General features: G+C 43.8%; 1 protein-coding gene across 1 annotated transcript; it reads left to right on the top strand.

Annotated features, from left to right (window-relative positions):
• The first annotated feature begins 933 nt into the window (after positions 1-933).
• Positions 934-12015, top strand: DCSTAMP (dendrocyte expressed seven transmembrane protein). The gene is made up of 4 exons (XM_086335337.1): positions 934-1115; positions 4818-5859; positions 10251-10559; positions 11617-12015. The coding sequence occupies exons 1-4, from the start codon at positions 934-936 to the stop codon at positions 11809-11811; spliced, it is 1728 nt and encodes a 575-aa protein (XP_086191463.1). The 3' UTR covers positions 11812-12015.
• Positions 12016-16752: the final 4737 nt, after the last annotated feature.

Here is a 16752-nt window from a genome sequence, read left to right on the forward strand (position 1 = left end):
ATCAAACCCAGGTCTCCTGCATTGCAGATTGATTCTTTACCATCTGAGCCACCAGGGAAGCATGGGATCACTCAGTTCAGTTCAGTTCAGTCACTCAGTCATGTCCAACTCTTTGAGACCCCATGGACTGCAGCACGCCAGGCCTCCCTGTCCATCACCAGCTCCCAGAGTTTACTCAAACTCATGTCCATTGAGTCGGTGATGCCATCCAACCATCTCATCTTCTGTTGTCCCCTTCTCCTCCCACCTTCAATCTTTCCCAGCATCAGGGTCTTTCAAATGAGTTGGTTCTTCACATCAGGTGGCCAAAGTATTGGAGTTTCAGCTTCAGCATCAGTCCTCCAGCCTCCAAACTGGCATGAACTGAGCAACCTGAAATGAGAAAATGACTCTCTTTCTGGGTTCAGGCAGAATGGGGTTAATGTAGGGCAGAAATGAGATGGGGAAATAGGCAAGTTAGGAACAAGCCTGTGGAAATTTCTCCAGCAATAATATAGAGGGCTTGCAGCTCTTGGCATGTAATCTGAATGGGAAAGTTCATTGTTGCTGTTGCTGCTGCTAAGTCGCTTCAGTCGTGTCTGACTCTGTGTGACCCCATAGACAGCTGCCCACCAGACTTCCCCGTCTCTGGGATTCTCCAGGCAAGAACACTGGAGTGGGTCGCCATTTCCTTCTGCAATGCATGAAAGTGAAAAGTGAAAGTGAAGTCGCTCAGTCGTGTCCGACTCTTGGCGACCTCATGGACTGCAGCCTACCGGGCTCCTCCGTCCATGGGATTTTCCAGGCAAGAGTAGTGGAGTGGGGTGCCACTTTTCACTGCCAGCCTCCAAACCAACCTCCAGTTCTGAAAGGAAGCAAGCTTAGGGGAAAAAGAACTGTTCTTTTGCTGGTTACCCTTCTAATGACCATTTACTCCCATCCGCTTTCCTCCAGATGGAGTTAGAACACCCTCGTGGGGAGGATCTTGAATCTCCCCGAAGGCCAGTCCCACATGGTACTGCCCCTTCTTCAACACAATGTCTCCCCGTTTCTCTTCTCTGCACAGAACTTTCCCGTTCAGATTACTTGCCAAGAGCTGCAAGGCCTCTATATTATTGCTGGAGCAATTTCCACAGGTTTGTTCCTAACCTGCCTATTTCCCCATCTCATTTCTGCCCTACATTAACCACATTCTGCCTGAACCCAGAAAGAAAGTCATTTCTTCATTTCAGGTCATGCCCTCCAGCCAATGCGCAGACACTTTTCTCACATGGTGAGTGTAATTCACTGGCTGGAATGATATTAAGCTACTCCATAAATCCAGCCCCACAATAGTTGATGTGAAAAGGGATTTATTTGAGAGGATTTAATAATTGATCAATGTCTTCATTAAAATTCCATACATACAGTATAATGCTCATTAGATATTTTCATGTCAATCAAGAGAGCTCAAATTTATTTTATACTGTTCCAAGTGAACCCAAGGCTCTCTGAGTGCCTCATGGACCTAAATCTGCATGACTGTCAGGGCAGTAGCAACCCCTTAGCATCTTCATTTTATTATGCCAGATCTGGGAAAAAAGAAAAGATGATTAACTCAGTGACAAATTATTCTCATTTTCCTTATAAGATTCTCAGGAGAGAGCTGAACTTGGAGGGTGAGAGCTAGGGAGGGAAGGCACAGTGTCACAGAGATGACTACATCGGTCTCAGTCCAATGCCACGTTTGAATTTGGATGCCTTCAGTTTGCTCTTTTTTGTAAAATTAGAGCACAAGAAAATAGATGATTATCTGAAAGTGATCTTACTTCAGTTTGTGGAAACTTCAGCCTGTCCATCAACCTAAGGTTGGTTTCAATTAATAAGACCCACGGCACAGTCCCACTGCTCTTAGCAGTGAACAGCCACTGCCTAACAAAGTACTGCAGAATTTGGGGCCTGAGAGTAAACCAGCATTTCCTATTATTGTTCAAGTATCTGCGATCAGCTGGGGGCTGAGGACTGGCTATGTGATGTGTGATGTGGGTATGTGATATGTGATACCCTGCTTCACATATCAGGCACTGGCTATCGGCTGAGTTGATGGAACAGACTGGTCATGTGCCTCTTGTCATTCAGCAGTCCAACCTGTATAACAGGCAGAATGACCCCCTACCCGGAGCCCCAACCAAAGATGTCCATGTCCTAATACCTAGAACCTGTGGCTATGTTATCTTTTCGTGGCAAAAGAGATTCTACATGTGTGCTTGAGTTAACGATCTTGAGATGGAGGGATTATCCTGGATTATCTGGGTGGCCCCAGTATAGTGACAGGGGTCCTTACAAGAGGAAGGCAAGAGGATCAGAGTCCTGAGAGAAGACATAAGGATGGAAGCAGAGGTCGGAGAGAAAAGAGGATGAATCATTGCTCTCTCTGAGATGGAGGAGAGTCCAAGAGCCAAGGAATATAGGCAGCATTATATATTGGAAAAGGCAATGGAATGAATTTTCCCCTGGAAACTCCAGCCTTCTGGACCAGTTTTAGAATTCTGAAATTTAGAACTGTTATGAGAATAAATATGTGTTGCTATAAACCATTAAGTCTGTGGAAATTTGCTATAGCAGTAGTAGAGGCAAAGTCGGACACGACTGAGCGACTGAACTGAACTGAACTGAACTGAACACCTGGACTTGTTAACAAGGGCTTCCCTGGTGGCTCAGACAGTGAAGAATATGCCTGCAATGCAGGAGACCCAGGTTCAATCCTTGGATTGGGAAGATCCCTTGGAAAAGGGAATGGCAACCCATCCACTCCAGTATTCTTGCCTGGAGAATTCCATGGACAGAGGAGCCTGGAGTCACAAAGGATATATAGTCCATGGAGTCACAAAGGATCAGACATGACTGAGCGACTGACACTTTCACACTTTCATAAGCCACTAGCTGTGGAAATTTGCTTTAACAGTAATAGAGGCTAATACACTTGGACTTGTTAACAACAAGTTCGTAGCAGGTTTCCAAGAGAAGCAGCAGGGAATCATAAACTCAGAAGAGACACACTGTCACTTCTGCCACATTCTGCTGGCCAGTGCTGTCACAAGGCCATCCAGAACTCAAGGGCTAGAGAAATAAACACCACCACTGGATTCTATTTCTCTCACCTCTTGATGGGAGACGAAGTAAAGTCACCTTGCAAGGAGGCATTGAAACTGAGCAGTACTCTGCAGGGCCTTCCCAGGAACCAACCCCATGTGCCCCAACTCTGTAGAAGAGCTTCACCCTCGTAGACCTTCTCCAAGTCCAAAGAGAAAATTTAATCAGAAAAGTGAGAAACTACAGAAACGAAGGAAAACAGTCAAGAAAAACAAAATAATGAGTTTAGCCATAAAACAAAGTCAGGGCTCTTTAGTTCCTCCTCACAGGCTATAGATAATATTCAGCACCATATCCTTGAGTTGTTTTGTAGACATCAAAACCTCCATCAGGTGAAAGAAGTTAACTGCAGGCTGACCACATCAGGTGGACCTCAGGAACCACCTGATGGTTGTTGGAACCAGGTTGATGATGCTCATTCCCAGAATGTCACACTCACCACCAAGCAATTAAGAGCTACATGAGCTGATCAAGCACCTGCAAGCCTCTCCCCCATCTTGCCTTTAACAGCTTTTCCCCAAAAGCCACTGGGGAGTTGTGGCCTTTTTTTTAAAACCACGTTTTTTATTGAGGTTCAGCAAAGCATTGGACACGACTGAGTGACTGACAGTTCAGTCACTCAGTCATGTCTGATTCTTTGCGACCCCATGGACTGTAGCACGCCAGGCCTCCCTGTCCATCACCAACTTACCCAAACTCATGTCCATTGAGTCAGTGATGCCATCCAACCATCTCATCCTCTGTCATCCCCTTCTCCTCCTGCCTTCAGTCTTTCCCATCATCAGGGTCTTTTCAAATGAGTCAGCTCTTTGAATCAGGTGGCCAAAGTACTGGAGTTTCAGCTTCAGCATCAGTCCTTCCAGTGAATATTCTGGACTGATCTCCTTTAGGATGGACTGGTTGGATCTCCTTGCAGTCCAAGGGACTCTCAAGAGTCTTCTCCAACTGACTGACTGACAGTTAATTTATAATGTTGTGTTAGTTTCAGGTATATAGCAAAGTGATTAAGTTATATATATACAAGTTAAGTTATATACATATATGTATGTATATACATAATTTAATGGCAACCCACTCCAGTATTCTTGCCTGGGAAATCCTATGGACAGAGGAGCCTGGTAGGATAGGGTCCTTGGGGTCACAAAGAGTCAGACACAACTGAAAACGCACATATATATGTATATATATAGTTTCCAATTCTTTTCCCTAGGGTATTACAAAGACATGGAATACAGTTAATTGTGCTATACATTAGGTCTGTATTTTTTATCTATTTTTACACATGAAGTGTGTGTATGTTAATCATAAACTATTAATTTCTCTCTCCTTCGCCCCTCACCACATGATCCTATTTGGTAACCATGTTTGTCTTCTGTGTCTGTGAGTCTATTTCTGGTTCATAAATAAGCTCATTTATATCAAGTTTGGGTCTTTTGAACTCAAGCTGCCCATTCTCCTGCTTGGCCCCACCCTGGGGACCTTGGGATAAAGTCTGTACTTCCCTTCCCCACAATCTGGTGCCAGTAGGTTAGCTTTACTACGTTCAGGCGAGTGGACCCAATTTAAGTTTGAAAACAGTGTGGAGACTGAGAAGGGTAAAGAATTATGGCCATTCTTTTTGCAATCAGTCTATCACCGTGCCCTTTGCAAAGTGACAGAGGACACTTAAAAGCAGCATCTGACCCTGGTTTCTTTTTCATTTCCAGGGACACAGGGAGCATGGGTGTCTGGACCTCAGGCGGCAACATCTTCTTAAGCCTCTGGGGGACGTATGTGTCTCCAAGAAGCCCTGGATGGATGGCCTTTGCCCAGCACGCGGGCGTCTGCTGTTTTGTCGCTTTCATTTCCGTGGGCCTCCTCTCTGGGGCCTTCTACTGGTTCCTGTCCTCACTCACCGTCTTCATCACCTCCTGGATGGCCACGTGCGTTCTGCTGTGCTGCTCCAAGCACGCACGGTGTTTCATTCTGCTGTTCTTCCTCTCGTGCGGCCTGCGTGAAGGCAGGAACGCTTTGATTGCTGCGGGCACAGGGGTGGTCATCTTCGGACACGTGGAAAATATCTTTCACAACTTTAAAGGGCTCCTGGACAGTATGACTTGCAACCTGAGGGCAAAGAGCTTTGCCATCCATTTCCCACTTTTGAAAAAATATATCGAAGCAATTCGGTGGGTGTACGGCCTTGTCACTCACCTGAGTCTATTTGATGATCTTGTGTCCTGGAACCAGACCCTGGAGGTCTCTCTTTTCAGTCCCAGCCAAGCCCTGGAGGCTCAGCTCAACGACACCACGGACAAAGCCCTGGGTGTCTTGTACCAGATGGTGATGGCGACGGAGGTGCTGTGCTCCCTGGGGCGGCAGCTCCTTGCCCTCACAGGGCTGCTGCTGGTGCTGCTTGGCACTGGCCTCTTCATGAAGCGATTCTTGGACCCTTGTGGCTGGAAGTTTGAGAACATCTACCTCACCAGGCACTTTGTTCAGCTGGACGAAAGGGAGAGGCGTGAACAGAGGCCCTGTGTCCTCCCGCTGAATAAGCAGGAAAGGAAGAAGTATGTCGTCATCCCGTCTTTCTGGCTGACTCCTAAAGACAGGAGGAACCTGGGCCTGTTTTTCCTCCCGGTTCTTACCCACCTCTATATCTGGCTGCTGTTTGCAGCCATAGATTATCTGCTGTACTCGCTCATTTTCTCCATGAGCAAACATTTCCAAAGCCTGCCAGGGCTCGAGGTGCGCTTGAAACTGCACAGACAGGTAGGTGCTCACAGGCCCATCTCACCTGGTATCCTCGCTGTTCGCTGTCTCTTTGCAAAAGATCGTGAACATCCCAAGGAAGGGCAGTGTTTTATTTCCTTTCTGGATCCTCAGGGCCTGGCATGGAGCCTGGAATGTAGGAAGAGCCCCAAATGAGTTGGTTAAACTGAGTTGAAACCCCAGTGTTATATGATAACGTTCTGAACGTCTTTGATCACTGCATTAGTTTCCTGGGGCAGCTGTGTCCCAACGAAAAAGACCATGGTTTTTGTTCATCCCACCTTTCCTCTTTTCCATTTTTTCCCTGTGGCAGTTTATGATTACGTGGACATTTCAGGAGGCTTCCCTTGCCACTTTCCAGGTACAGTGGTAAAGAATCCACCTACCAATGCAAGAGATGCAAGAGACTTGGGTTAGATCCCTGGGTTGGGAAGATTCCCTAAGGTAGGAAATGGCAACCCACTCCAGTATGCTTGGTTGGAATATTTGCCATGGACAGAGGAGCATGGAGGGCTACAGTCCACGGGGTCACAAAGAGTCAGACATGACTGAGCCCATTCTGGACATTTCAGAGGATCTGCATGCTGTCAGATACTTGTCTTACTTGTTTTTAAACCCAGTCAGTGTGGAGCTGAGCTAGGTGGGACGTGCACTTGTGTGTCTCGTGTATGTGTCTGTGTGCATGTGCACACACAATGTGTATAGCTGTATGTGTTTGCACATGCGCGTGTGTAGGAAAGTCATGCACGCTGGGTGGTGTGTACTAGCCTGGGCTGGTGAAAACACCGTCCACTGTTTCCATGTGTCCGACTCTTTCCTCTTTATGGAGCTACAGGAGGTTGTGCCTCTGCCAGGGGAAATCTCAGAGGGGAAGGGCAGAAGGGGACCTGGAAACCCTCCTCTGAAACCCCACTTCCTCCTGCAGTGTCCACACTCTCCCTCCATTTTCTCCTGGTCAGCAGGTGCTGTCTGGCCCCTGTCTCTCCCACTCCTGGGCTGCTTCTCAGAGTTGATTACTCTGAGCATTCCCTTCCCCTGAAGACTTCAGTTAATTACAAGAACCCCCTATTGCTCAAGATATCTGGAGCAGAGTGGATAATGGAAGCAGCATCTCAGATGGAAGCCAAATAAGATTTTTCAGGCTGGCTGGATCCTGGGGGGCAGCTGGTAAAAGAACCCCTCCCTCCCTCCCCACACCCCATCCCCTTCGTAGTCCCTTTTTTAACCAGCTCCTCTCTTTCTTTCTCTTTTTGCTCCTCTCTCATCTGTTTCTCTCTCAGCCAAAACCCATGCCTGGTTTGTGAATTCTCACTGTTTTAGACGGGGGTTGGGTGGGGAGACGGTGGGAGACAGAAGTGATCTATGCCTTTTGAAAAAGGCCCAGAAACTTCCCAGTGACAATGTCCTGACAAATACATTTTTGGGTGTTGTTGCGGGGGTCCTGGGGATGCAAAGATGTCTCAAGCGTGAGGGCTACCGTCAAGCACCTCATGATCTGGCAGGGGGAGGCCGACTCAGACACTCACAAGGACAACAGGGCAGTGGGCGCTGGGACAGATGTGAGTATGAGACTGCTGTTCCGGCTCCTCTCAGACTCTGCTGCGGAGCCTGGGAGACCGTGCCTCCAGCAGCTGGCTTCCACGTGACTGGCAGTGCCTCTCTTATTCCTGGATGTCCTTGGAGATTTCTGGTCCCTCAGGTGGGGCAGATTTGCAAAGCAGTCAAGCAAGAGGAGAGGGCAATGGCAACCCACTCCAGTACTCTTGCCTGGAAAATCGCATGGACGAAGGAGCCTGGTAGGCTGCAGTCCATGGGGTCGTGAAGAATTGGACAGGACTGAGAGACTTCACTTTCACTTTTCACTTTCACGCATTGGAGAAGGAAATGGCAAGCCACTCCAGTGTTCTTGCCTGGAGAATCCCAGGGACGGGGAGCCTGGCGGGCTGCCATCTATGGGGTCGCACAGAGTCGGACACGACTGAAGCGACTTAGCAGCAGCAGCAGCAAGCAAGAGGAGAAACACTGGCTCAAGGTTCCTCCCACTTTCATATGATTTATTTAAAGAAGAAAGATGGCAGATGATGTGACTAGACCTGGCTGGATGGCTGGGCACTGTAAGAAAAAAGTAGCTACTAGGTCGCTACTTATTGAGCACCTACTGTGTGCCCAACACCATTCTGCATTAACTTTTTAGGACTGTCTGCTACCTGAGCGAATCTTTTTGTTTGTGACTTGATGCCATTCTGGCAAATTGTTTACTTGGGAGAGGCAAACGCATTTTAAAACATTGGAATACCATTTAATACATTGCTCTGTATTTTGAGAGTTTGTCTTCCACACTACCGTCTATTAAGCCCTTACAAAATTGTTGACTCAATCCTGATTCCCAACTGCAAAATCCTCGGTTAGATTCCTAAACTAAATAACTTCTTTCCAGACCGGACACCCGCTGTTTTTTTATTGCAGGATTTCTCATCACTGACTCAATCGATGTGTTTGTTTCTTCAACGGTATTAAAAAGAGTGCATGCCTTTGCTCTGGGGACCAAAAACTCTCTACTTAATCTCAGGCAAACTGTCTTTTTTAAAAAAGAGAAAAGGAGAGGCAACAAGAAGGCTTTCTCCCACCTAGCTACAGTGCTGGGGAAATTGCAGATTGGACTTGACATTTGTGTTAAAGTCCCAGGATTGGGGTTTCCAGATTTTTCACTGGTATTGGGGTGAATCTAAGGTGCACAGTGTTCTCTGGGTGTGGTTGGGTTCTTTTCAGAAGTCATTGCCGGCTTTTGGGTCCCAGGGCTCTGGGGCACTGGGGTGATAATAACTTACTAAGTATTCCAGTCTATAAGGTTAATGCTCCATCCCCAAGGTGCTTAATTTACACTGGGAGTAGTTTATTCGTGGGCAGGATCTGGTCCATTAATTCCTGTTTTACCAAATTGGAAAACAGATCCACTGAGAGATGATGTGACTTTCTCAGGTCAGGGAAAAGTAAGAGCTGAATCAGCACACACATCTCCTGCTGGTGGCTTGTCTGGGTGGCCCAATGTCATCTGCCCTCTGGGTCAGTTTGATGAGGGCAGCTGGTTTATTCTGTTGCCTTCAAGCAGGAAGGAATGTACCCCTCCTAGCATCCAAGAGAGATGAGAAATTGTCCTATTTTGAGACCTCTATAAATAGGATTTTAGAACTACTTTCAGTAAATATACTCTTTTTAGTATCCTTGCATCAAGAATAATTCCACCCCATCCCTGCCACTTCAAGCTCTAGAAGGGTGACTGAGAACATAATTCAATGCCTCCACATCGTTATGACCTTGTGGTCTGCTGATGGGGTATTTGTCAAGATGCAGAGTCTATGACTGGGTCTTGATGGGCTCTGCTACAAAAAAATCTCTTCCAGTTGAGCTAAAACCATTTTTTCATGAATCCCACATCCTCTGAAGTATAGAAACAGGTGTTCCATACGTGGGTTATGCGGTCGAAATTATTAGAAGAGGACTTGCCTGGTGGTCTGGGCTTCCTTGGTGGCTCAGATGGTGAAGAATCTGCCTGCAGTGCAGGAGACCCGGGTTTGATCCCTGGTTTGCTAAGATGCCCTGGAGAAGGGAACGGCTACCCACTCCAGTATTCTGGCCTGGAGAATTCCATGGACAAAGGAGCCTGGCAGGCTACATAGTCCAAGGAACGCAAAGAGTCAGACATGACTGAGTGACTTTCACTTTTTTCTTTTCCCTGGTGGTCCAGTGGTTAAGAATCTGCCTGCCAGTGCAGGGGACATGAGTTTGATCCCTGGTCTGGAAGATCCCACATGCTGCAGAGCAATTAAGCCCACGGGTGTGCCACAACTACTGAAACCTCAGTGCCTAAAGCCTGTTCTCTGCAACAAGAAAAGCCACTGCGATGAGAAGCATCGCAACTAGAGCGTAGCCCCGATTTGCCACAACTAGAGAAAACCATGCGCAGCAATAAAAGCCCAGTGCAGCCAAAACGAAAATAATACATTATTTTAAAATCCTTTCAAACATCATTAGGAGAAGGATTTGCTGAAGTGAACAAATTTCTCTGCTTTCTTCTCGGAGCCTTCAACAGTCTCGTGGGCATCATTTCTCTCTAAAGACGAGACAGCAAACAAACTTACCTGATATCCTTCTCTCAAAGAAGTCGATATTTCCCCAAATCCACTTTGCAAAACACTGCAGTAGCTACAACGGAAACTCCTCCCTTCTCTACTCCAATCGTTGCACATAAAAGGAGTTGGAATAGCTCCTTCCACCAAAGCTCCCTGCCTGTTTTAAGATAAATGCTACCTGCTGCAGAGCAGTACAGAGAAAAGACTAGGGCAGGGTATGAAAATGGCATGGATCTTGATGTTTTTATTCTTTCATTTTAGGAACAAGGGACTCAAGATATCATCCATGCTTCTTCCTTTAATATATCTCTGTTTGAACAGACCTGCATCCCTAAACCGAAGCTCCTTCTATCTAAGACCTGGATTCCTCTCAGCATCATTCTCGTGATACTAGTGACGCTAGGACTGTTGTCCTCCATCCTGATGCAGCTTAAAATCCTGGTGTCAGCATCCTTCTACCCGAGCGTGCAGAGGGAGCGCATGCAATACCTCCACGCAAAGATACTAAAGAAAAGATCAAAGCGGCCAGTGGGAGAAGTAAAAGGGAAACTGAGCCTGTACTTTACAAAGGTAAAGCTGAAATGGGGGTGTGACCTGTAACTAGGGAAATTTTGAGCTTCAAGGGCAAATGGAATTTCAAAGCACTCTTTCAAGTTTACGTTAAGGCTTATATCCCCAGCAACAGGTGGGGAGACCTTGGGGGTGAGGGGGTGAAGATGGGGAACAGACACACATGGCTAGGTCCAGAAGATTCTACAATAATGCTGGTCATTCCAGAAGATTCTGCAAGAATAATCCTTCAAAACGCTGATTCCAAGTGAGTTTTTCAGTCTTATTGAAGAGAAGCTACTGGGAATGCCTCCTCTAATGGCTGCTAAAGGACAATGCCCAGAGTTATTTTACCAGAGTAAGCAAAGAACAGAAGGGAAGTATCTGCTACAGCTTGGTAAACTCCAAAGAATTTGCTCATTGTCCAGCATTAAAAGACATAGGGACTGTTCTTGTAGTCTAGTGGCTAAGACTCTAAGCTTCCAATGCAGGGGACCCGAGTTTGATTCCCAGGGACCTAGATCTTACCTGCTGCAATTAAGACCTGGTGCAGCTGCATAAATAAACATTGAAGTTTTTAAAAAATATATGATGATATTTATATGATATATGTATATTTATACATATGTATGATGACATAATGACTTTCACACACATATAAAATGAACGCTTGTCAAAGACTTTATTCAGCTTATTAATTAAAAAGGGAACAATAAGAAATTCCAACCAATTCAAAGAACAATTTAAATCACACACATATATACAAACCACTGAGAAGACCAAAATTAATTTGCTTAATAGATGCAAAACTGGCTTGTTCCAACAGGGTGGATAGGAGGATGAGTTGTATCCTATTGGGTGAAATTCATTTGCATGCCTATGGACAGGAATAATTTGCATTGTTGCCATCAGCCATCTACAACTTACATAATCGGAAAATATTTCATAGACAATGAAAGACCAAGGCAATCCTTAAGGATAAGCTTTTCTGGCCATTTTCAAAGTCTTTTGAAAAGTTTTTGTCAGTGGCAGCTGAAATAATTCTAATGCTCATTCGTCCAACTTTGTGTCTTTTCAGATTCATTTCTGGCTTCCAGTCTTGAAAATGATTGGGAAGAAACAAATGGACATTGCCAGTGAAGACAACCCAGAAGAGACCCCACACAGCTCTTCATCCACCCTGTGCCAGCAGTCCTTCTCAAGTCTACAGATGGCGGCCCTTCCTCATCCCCAGCAAGAGAGAACTGCACAGCAGGATCCTTCAGTGGCTTAAGTTTGCAGGGTCAAGCTACTTTTTCCATAAAGGGCTCCCAGGTAAACAGTTAAGCTGTCTGTCTCACAGACCAGGCACGTTGTCTGGGCTGTGTGTCAGTGTAACAGGACTATAACCCAGGCCCTTCAAGGATGAGTCTCAGCACAGATTAATATTCAAAGGAAAAAATTAGAAAAAATAAAAATCTCTACTATAGACTCACAAGCGAATATCAAGGAGAAATACATGTATGATGCCAGGAAAATATCTTTCAGTGCTTCTGTCCCTTCTCTGCCCTCCTTAATATCTTTCATGGTTACTTCCTATTCTCACAACTGTCTGTCTGCCTCCTGCAGCCTTACTCAAGAACTCTTTCCAAAACCCGTTCCAGCAGCTCCCAATTTCTTCCCACCATCTCCTCTCTCCTACCCTCTACTTTCCTGGATCTCTTTGGTTTTTCCTCTTTTACCAAATCCTCTAGCCCCATTTATTTAGAGAACACATTTATTAACATCATATGAAAGACTGGTTACAATGTTCACCTTGGGCCTCTTTTTCATGATACTCAACATACACTGTAGAGCACAGAGACATATTTCCCCTATAATACCTAAGAAAACAAAATACTGATTCTGTTTTCTATATAGTGTCCGAGTAGGAAAGAAATACACATCAAATTTTTTAAAACTTTTCATTTTGAAAATTTTTCAGACTTACAAAAAAGTTGCAAAATAGTACCGCATTCCACCTACCTATCACCCCTCATCTCCGAAAGTTACCATCTTATATAACTGCAGCACAATTGTCATAACCAGGTAATAGCATTTGGAAAATGCAGAATCTACAAAACTCATTGGATTTTCACCAATTGTCCCACTAATATCCCACTAATGTCCCAAGGACTGGTCCTTCATCCAGTCCAGCCTCACGCATTGTATGTGTTTGTCATAGTTCCTCACTCTCGTCTGATCGGGGACAGTTCCTTAGCGTGTCTTTCTTTTTATTTCATGACCTTGACACTTCTGAAGAGTGCTGCCAGTTATTTTGTGAAATGTCCTTTGATTTGGGTTTGTCCGATGTTTCCTAGTAAGGAAACCCTGGAGACGTATTTTTGGCAACGGTACTGCAGAAGTGCTGGCGTGCTCGTCTCAATGCACGAAATCGGGGTAGGTCATGTAGACGTGCCTCGTTACTGGTGAGGCCGCCTTTCTTTGCTTAATTCAGATGGGGTCCGCAGATTCTTCCACTGTTGAAGTCGCTATTTTCCCTTTGTAATGAATAAGTATGTCGTGAGGAAATCCCTTGAGACTAGGCAAACATCCTGTTTCTCATCATACATTTACCCTTTAGTTTTTGCATTCAAGGAGGCAAAACAGTGCCAGCCAAATAGTGATTTTCTATTTTCATAATATCTTCTACATTTTTAAATTGAAATTCTACATTATCCCTAGAAAGAAACTTTTTTTTTTTTTCAAAGACAACTTTCATTTTGGGCTCTGGAGTGGGCATTTTACACATATGATCTCATTTATGTTTCATGATAATCCTGTGAGGTTGGTAGTATTATTTCTATCTTCTCGATGGGAAACTTACCCTCAGAAACCCTGACTTATCTTGCCTAGGATGGGGTCTTGGCTTCCGCATGTTTAAAGTTCCCAGATGATTCTAACGGTCAGCCAGCGCTGAGAACCATCATTCCAGGAAGTTTTACATTGCAGTTCTTTAAATACAGGTCGTCAATGGTGAAATTTCTCTAGCAGAAGGAGCCTACATTAGAATTCTGTCTGAGTCAGCATTTCCCAAAGTGTGTTCCTCAAACCACTAATCCCTTAGTTGTTTCATAAAAGAGATAAATGATGTTAATAAATCCGTATCAGCTGCCTTCCAACCTTGAAGATCCATAAAGCATGTTGGCATAATTTTTAAGAATTAAAAGAAACCCTTTAATAATAGATCTTTGAGAAACCCTATAATAAAGGAATATCATATAATTTTGTTTCACCCCAAATTTTCTCAAATTATTAAACTTTGGTACAATTTTAATTGTAATAGCTATTAATAGCACATAGGACCAGCTCTAGAGCCCAAACTCTGATAAGTGTTGATTTAATTAGCATAACTTTTTGACCAAAAAAGACCTGTGGTGAAGATAAATTTGTAGTTTTGGATTTTATAAATATTCTAATGATTTTATGCTTTACTGTATTTTCTAAACAAATATATATATTAATACATTGATACGATATGTGATTTTTTTTACTCATTTGGCACTTATTTCTCCTAGAGAAGGGATCTGCCCCACATTAACTAAGGCAAAAAATCATCTGCTAAAGTTAGAATACACTCATACACACAATAAACTCTAAATGGCCTAAACATAAGACATGATACCATAAAATTCTTAGAAGAGATCATAGGCAAAGTATTCTCTGACATAAATTGTACCAATGTTTTCTTAGGTCAGTCTCCCAAGGCAATAGAAATAAAAACAAGAATAAACGAATGAGACCTAATCAAATTTTCAAGCTTTTGCATGGCAAAGGAAACGATAAACAAAACAAAAAGCCTACAGAATGAGAAAAAATATTTGTAAATGACAAGGACTTCGTTTCCAAACGGTTCATACAACTCAACAACACAAACAACAAAAAACCAAACAACACAGTCAAAAAATGGGCAGAAGACCCGAACAGACATTTCTCCAAAGAAGAAATACAGATGGCCAGTAGACACATGAAAAGATGCTCAATATTGTTGATTAGAGAAATGCAAATTAGAACTACAATAAGGTACCACCTCACACAGTTCAGAATAGTCATCATTAAAAAATCTACAGATAACAAATGCTGGAGAGGGTGTGGAGAAAAGGTAACCCTCCTGCGCTGTTGCTGGAAATGAAAGTTGATGCTGCTGCTATGGAAAATAGCATGGAGGTTCCTCAGAAAACTAAAAATAGAATTACCACATGATCTAGCAATCCCATTCCTGGGCATATATACAGACAAAACTATAATTCAAGATATATGCACCCTTATGTTCATAGCAGCACTGCTTACAGTTGCCAGGACATGGAAGCAACCTAAATGTCCATCCACAGAGGAATGGATAAAGATGTGGTGCCTATATATCAGCACAATGGAATACTACTCAGCCATAAAAAAGAGCAAAATAATGCCATCTGCAGTAACGTGGATGCAATTAGAGATTATCATACTGTGTGAAGTAAGTCAGAAAGAGAAAGACAAATACAATATGATATCACTCTTACGTAGAATCTAAAATATGACTCAAATGAACCTATCTATAAAACAGAAGCAGACTCAAGGACAGATAGAAGAGATTTGTGGTTGCCAAGGGAGAGGGCGTTGAGGAGGGGAGGAGTGGGAGATGGGGGTGACAGATGTAAGCTCTTCTATATAGAATGGATAAGCAAGGTCCTGCTGCACAGCACAGGCTTCCCAGGCGGCCAAGTGCTAAAGAACCCTCCTGCCATTGCAGCTTAGACGTAGAGACGCGGGTTTGATCTCTGAGTCAGGAAGATCCCCTGGAGGAGAACGTGGCAACCCACTCCAGTATTCTTGCCTGGAGAATCCCATGGACAGAGGAGGCTGGCGGGCTGCAGTCCAAAGGATCGCAGAGTTGGACAGGACTGAAGAGACTTAGCACACACGCACTGTATGCAAAGAGAAGTGTATTCGGTATTCTAAGCTGAACCATAGTGGGAAAGAATATTTTAAAAAGAATGTGTATATATCACAGAATCACTTTGCTCTATGGCAGAAAAGAACACATTATAAATCAATTATACTTTAATGAAAAATTAAAAATACTACTACTACTACTCAATTTTTAGAGAAAATTGGATCCTCAGCCTTCCTAAATTCTATTAATTAACTAGCTTACTTATTTACCTAAAAATATCACCTTTATCCACAGCAAAATTTTGCACAGGGCACATAGAAGGTGCTGGGGATGCCCAGATAACTCACCTTTGTCCCTGCCTCTGGGATGCTTTCAGTCTAGTCAGGAAGACAGACGTATGCTTAGACAATAAACAATAATATGTGGTAGCTTTTGCTAAGTCCCAAGGGCGTGGAGCAGGCAGTGCTTTCAGGGAACAGTGCCTGTTTCTGCCCTCACCGAACGCTCTAAACTGAATGCTCTGTTTACCCCTCTTCTCTAGGAGAAGGGCACTAGAGGCGTTGGTAAAGGGGTCTCAATTTCCTTGAAACCAAATTACCTTTGTTGTTTCTAATGGACCATGACTTTGAACAGTTCGCCAGACACCTGGAGAATGTCCTGCTGTTATTATCTGCTAGGCATGCTTGCCCTTATTCTGAAGAGCTTGTCCCTACTGGAAGGACAGACAGGCAAAGAGGTGCTGGTCACCAAAGGCAATTTTCATCTTGAAAACAAGATTCAGACTTGCTTATTAGGGCCAATCTAATGTAGGACATAAAATGCTTATTAAATTTCAGCTTATCCACTTTAGATTTAAATGAATGGTCAGTTAAATTTCTGAAGACATCTATTGTGAAGTGCGCTCTCTTAATCTTGTAGAGGCAGAAAGATATTGCCCTAAGTAATTTAATACAACTTCCTTTCACCTCTAATTTTGCCCTAAGTAATTTAATACAACTTCCTTTCACCTCTAATTTTAATGGCTTATAAACTGTATCACATGGTCTAAATCACTCTTTCTCATCTCATGAATCTGCACTTGGTGGCCATATTTTGCTATAAGTGTCATTATGATGCCCTCATTGACTCCATATTTGTTGTCAGTTGTGTTTCTCTTTGACAATAAGATACAAAAATTCTAAAAATCTTCATACTAATACATTTCTTTTACTGTCATACTGAGGATGTTAAATATTGTCTTTCCTCTTAGATTCTGTATCTGCTGCTTTTTCTGTTAGATCCTAGTCAATCCAAATTATAATATGGGATATGTTTACATCT

This window comes from Bos grunniens, chromosome 14 (assembly GCF_055505025.1).
Source record: "Bos grunniens cultivar Pamir isolate PY7600 chromosome 14, Bosgru_T2T1.0, whole genome shotgun sequence".
Lineage (NCBI taxonomy): Eukaryota > Metazoa > Chordata > Mammalia > Artiodactyla > Bovidae > Bos > Bos grunniens.

Bases quoted from the DNA above. Each gene is read 5' to 3' on its own strand.
- DCSTAMP (XM_086335337.1), top strand. From the start codon at position 934: ATGGAGTTAGAACACCCTCGTGGGGAGGATCTTGAATCTCCCCGAAGG. The intron at 1,116-4,817 runs GTTTGTTCCTAA...TTTCATTTCCAG, and splicing joins TGCTGGAGCAATTTCCACAG to GGACACAGGGAGCATGGGTG. The intron at 5,860-10,250 runs GTAGGTGCTCAC...CTTTCATTTTAG, and splicing joins GCTTGAAACTGCACAGACAG to GAACAAGGGACTCAAGATAT.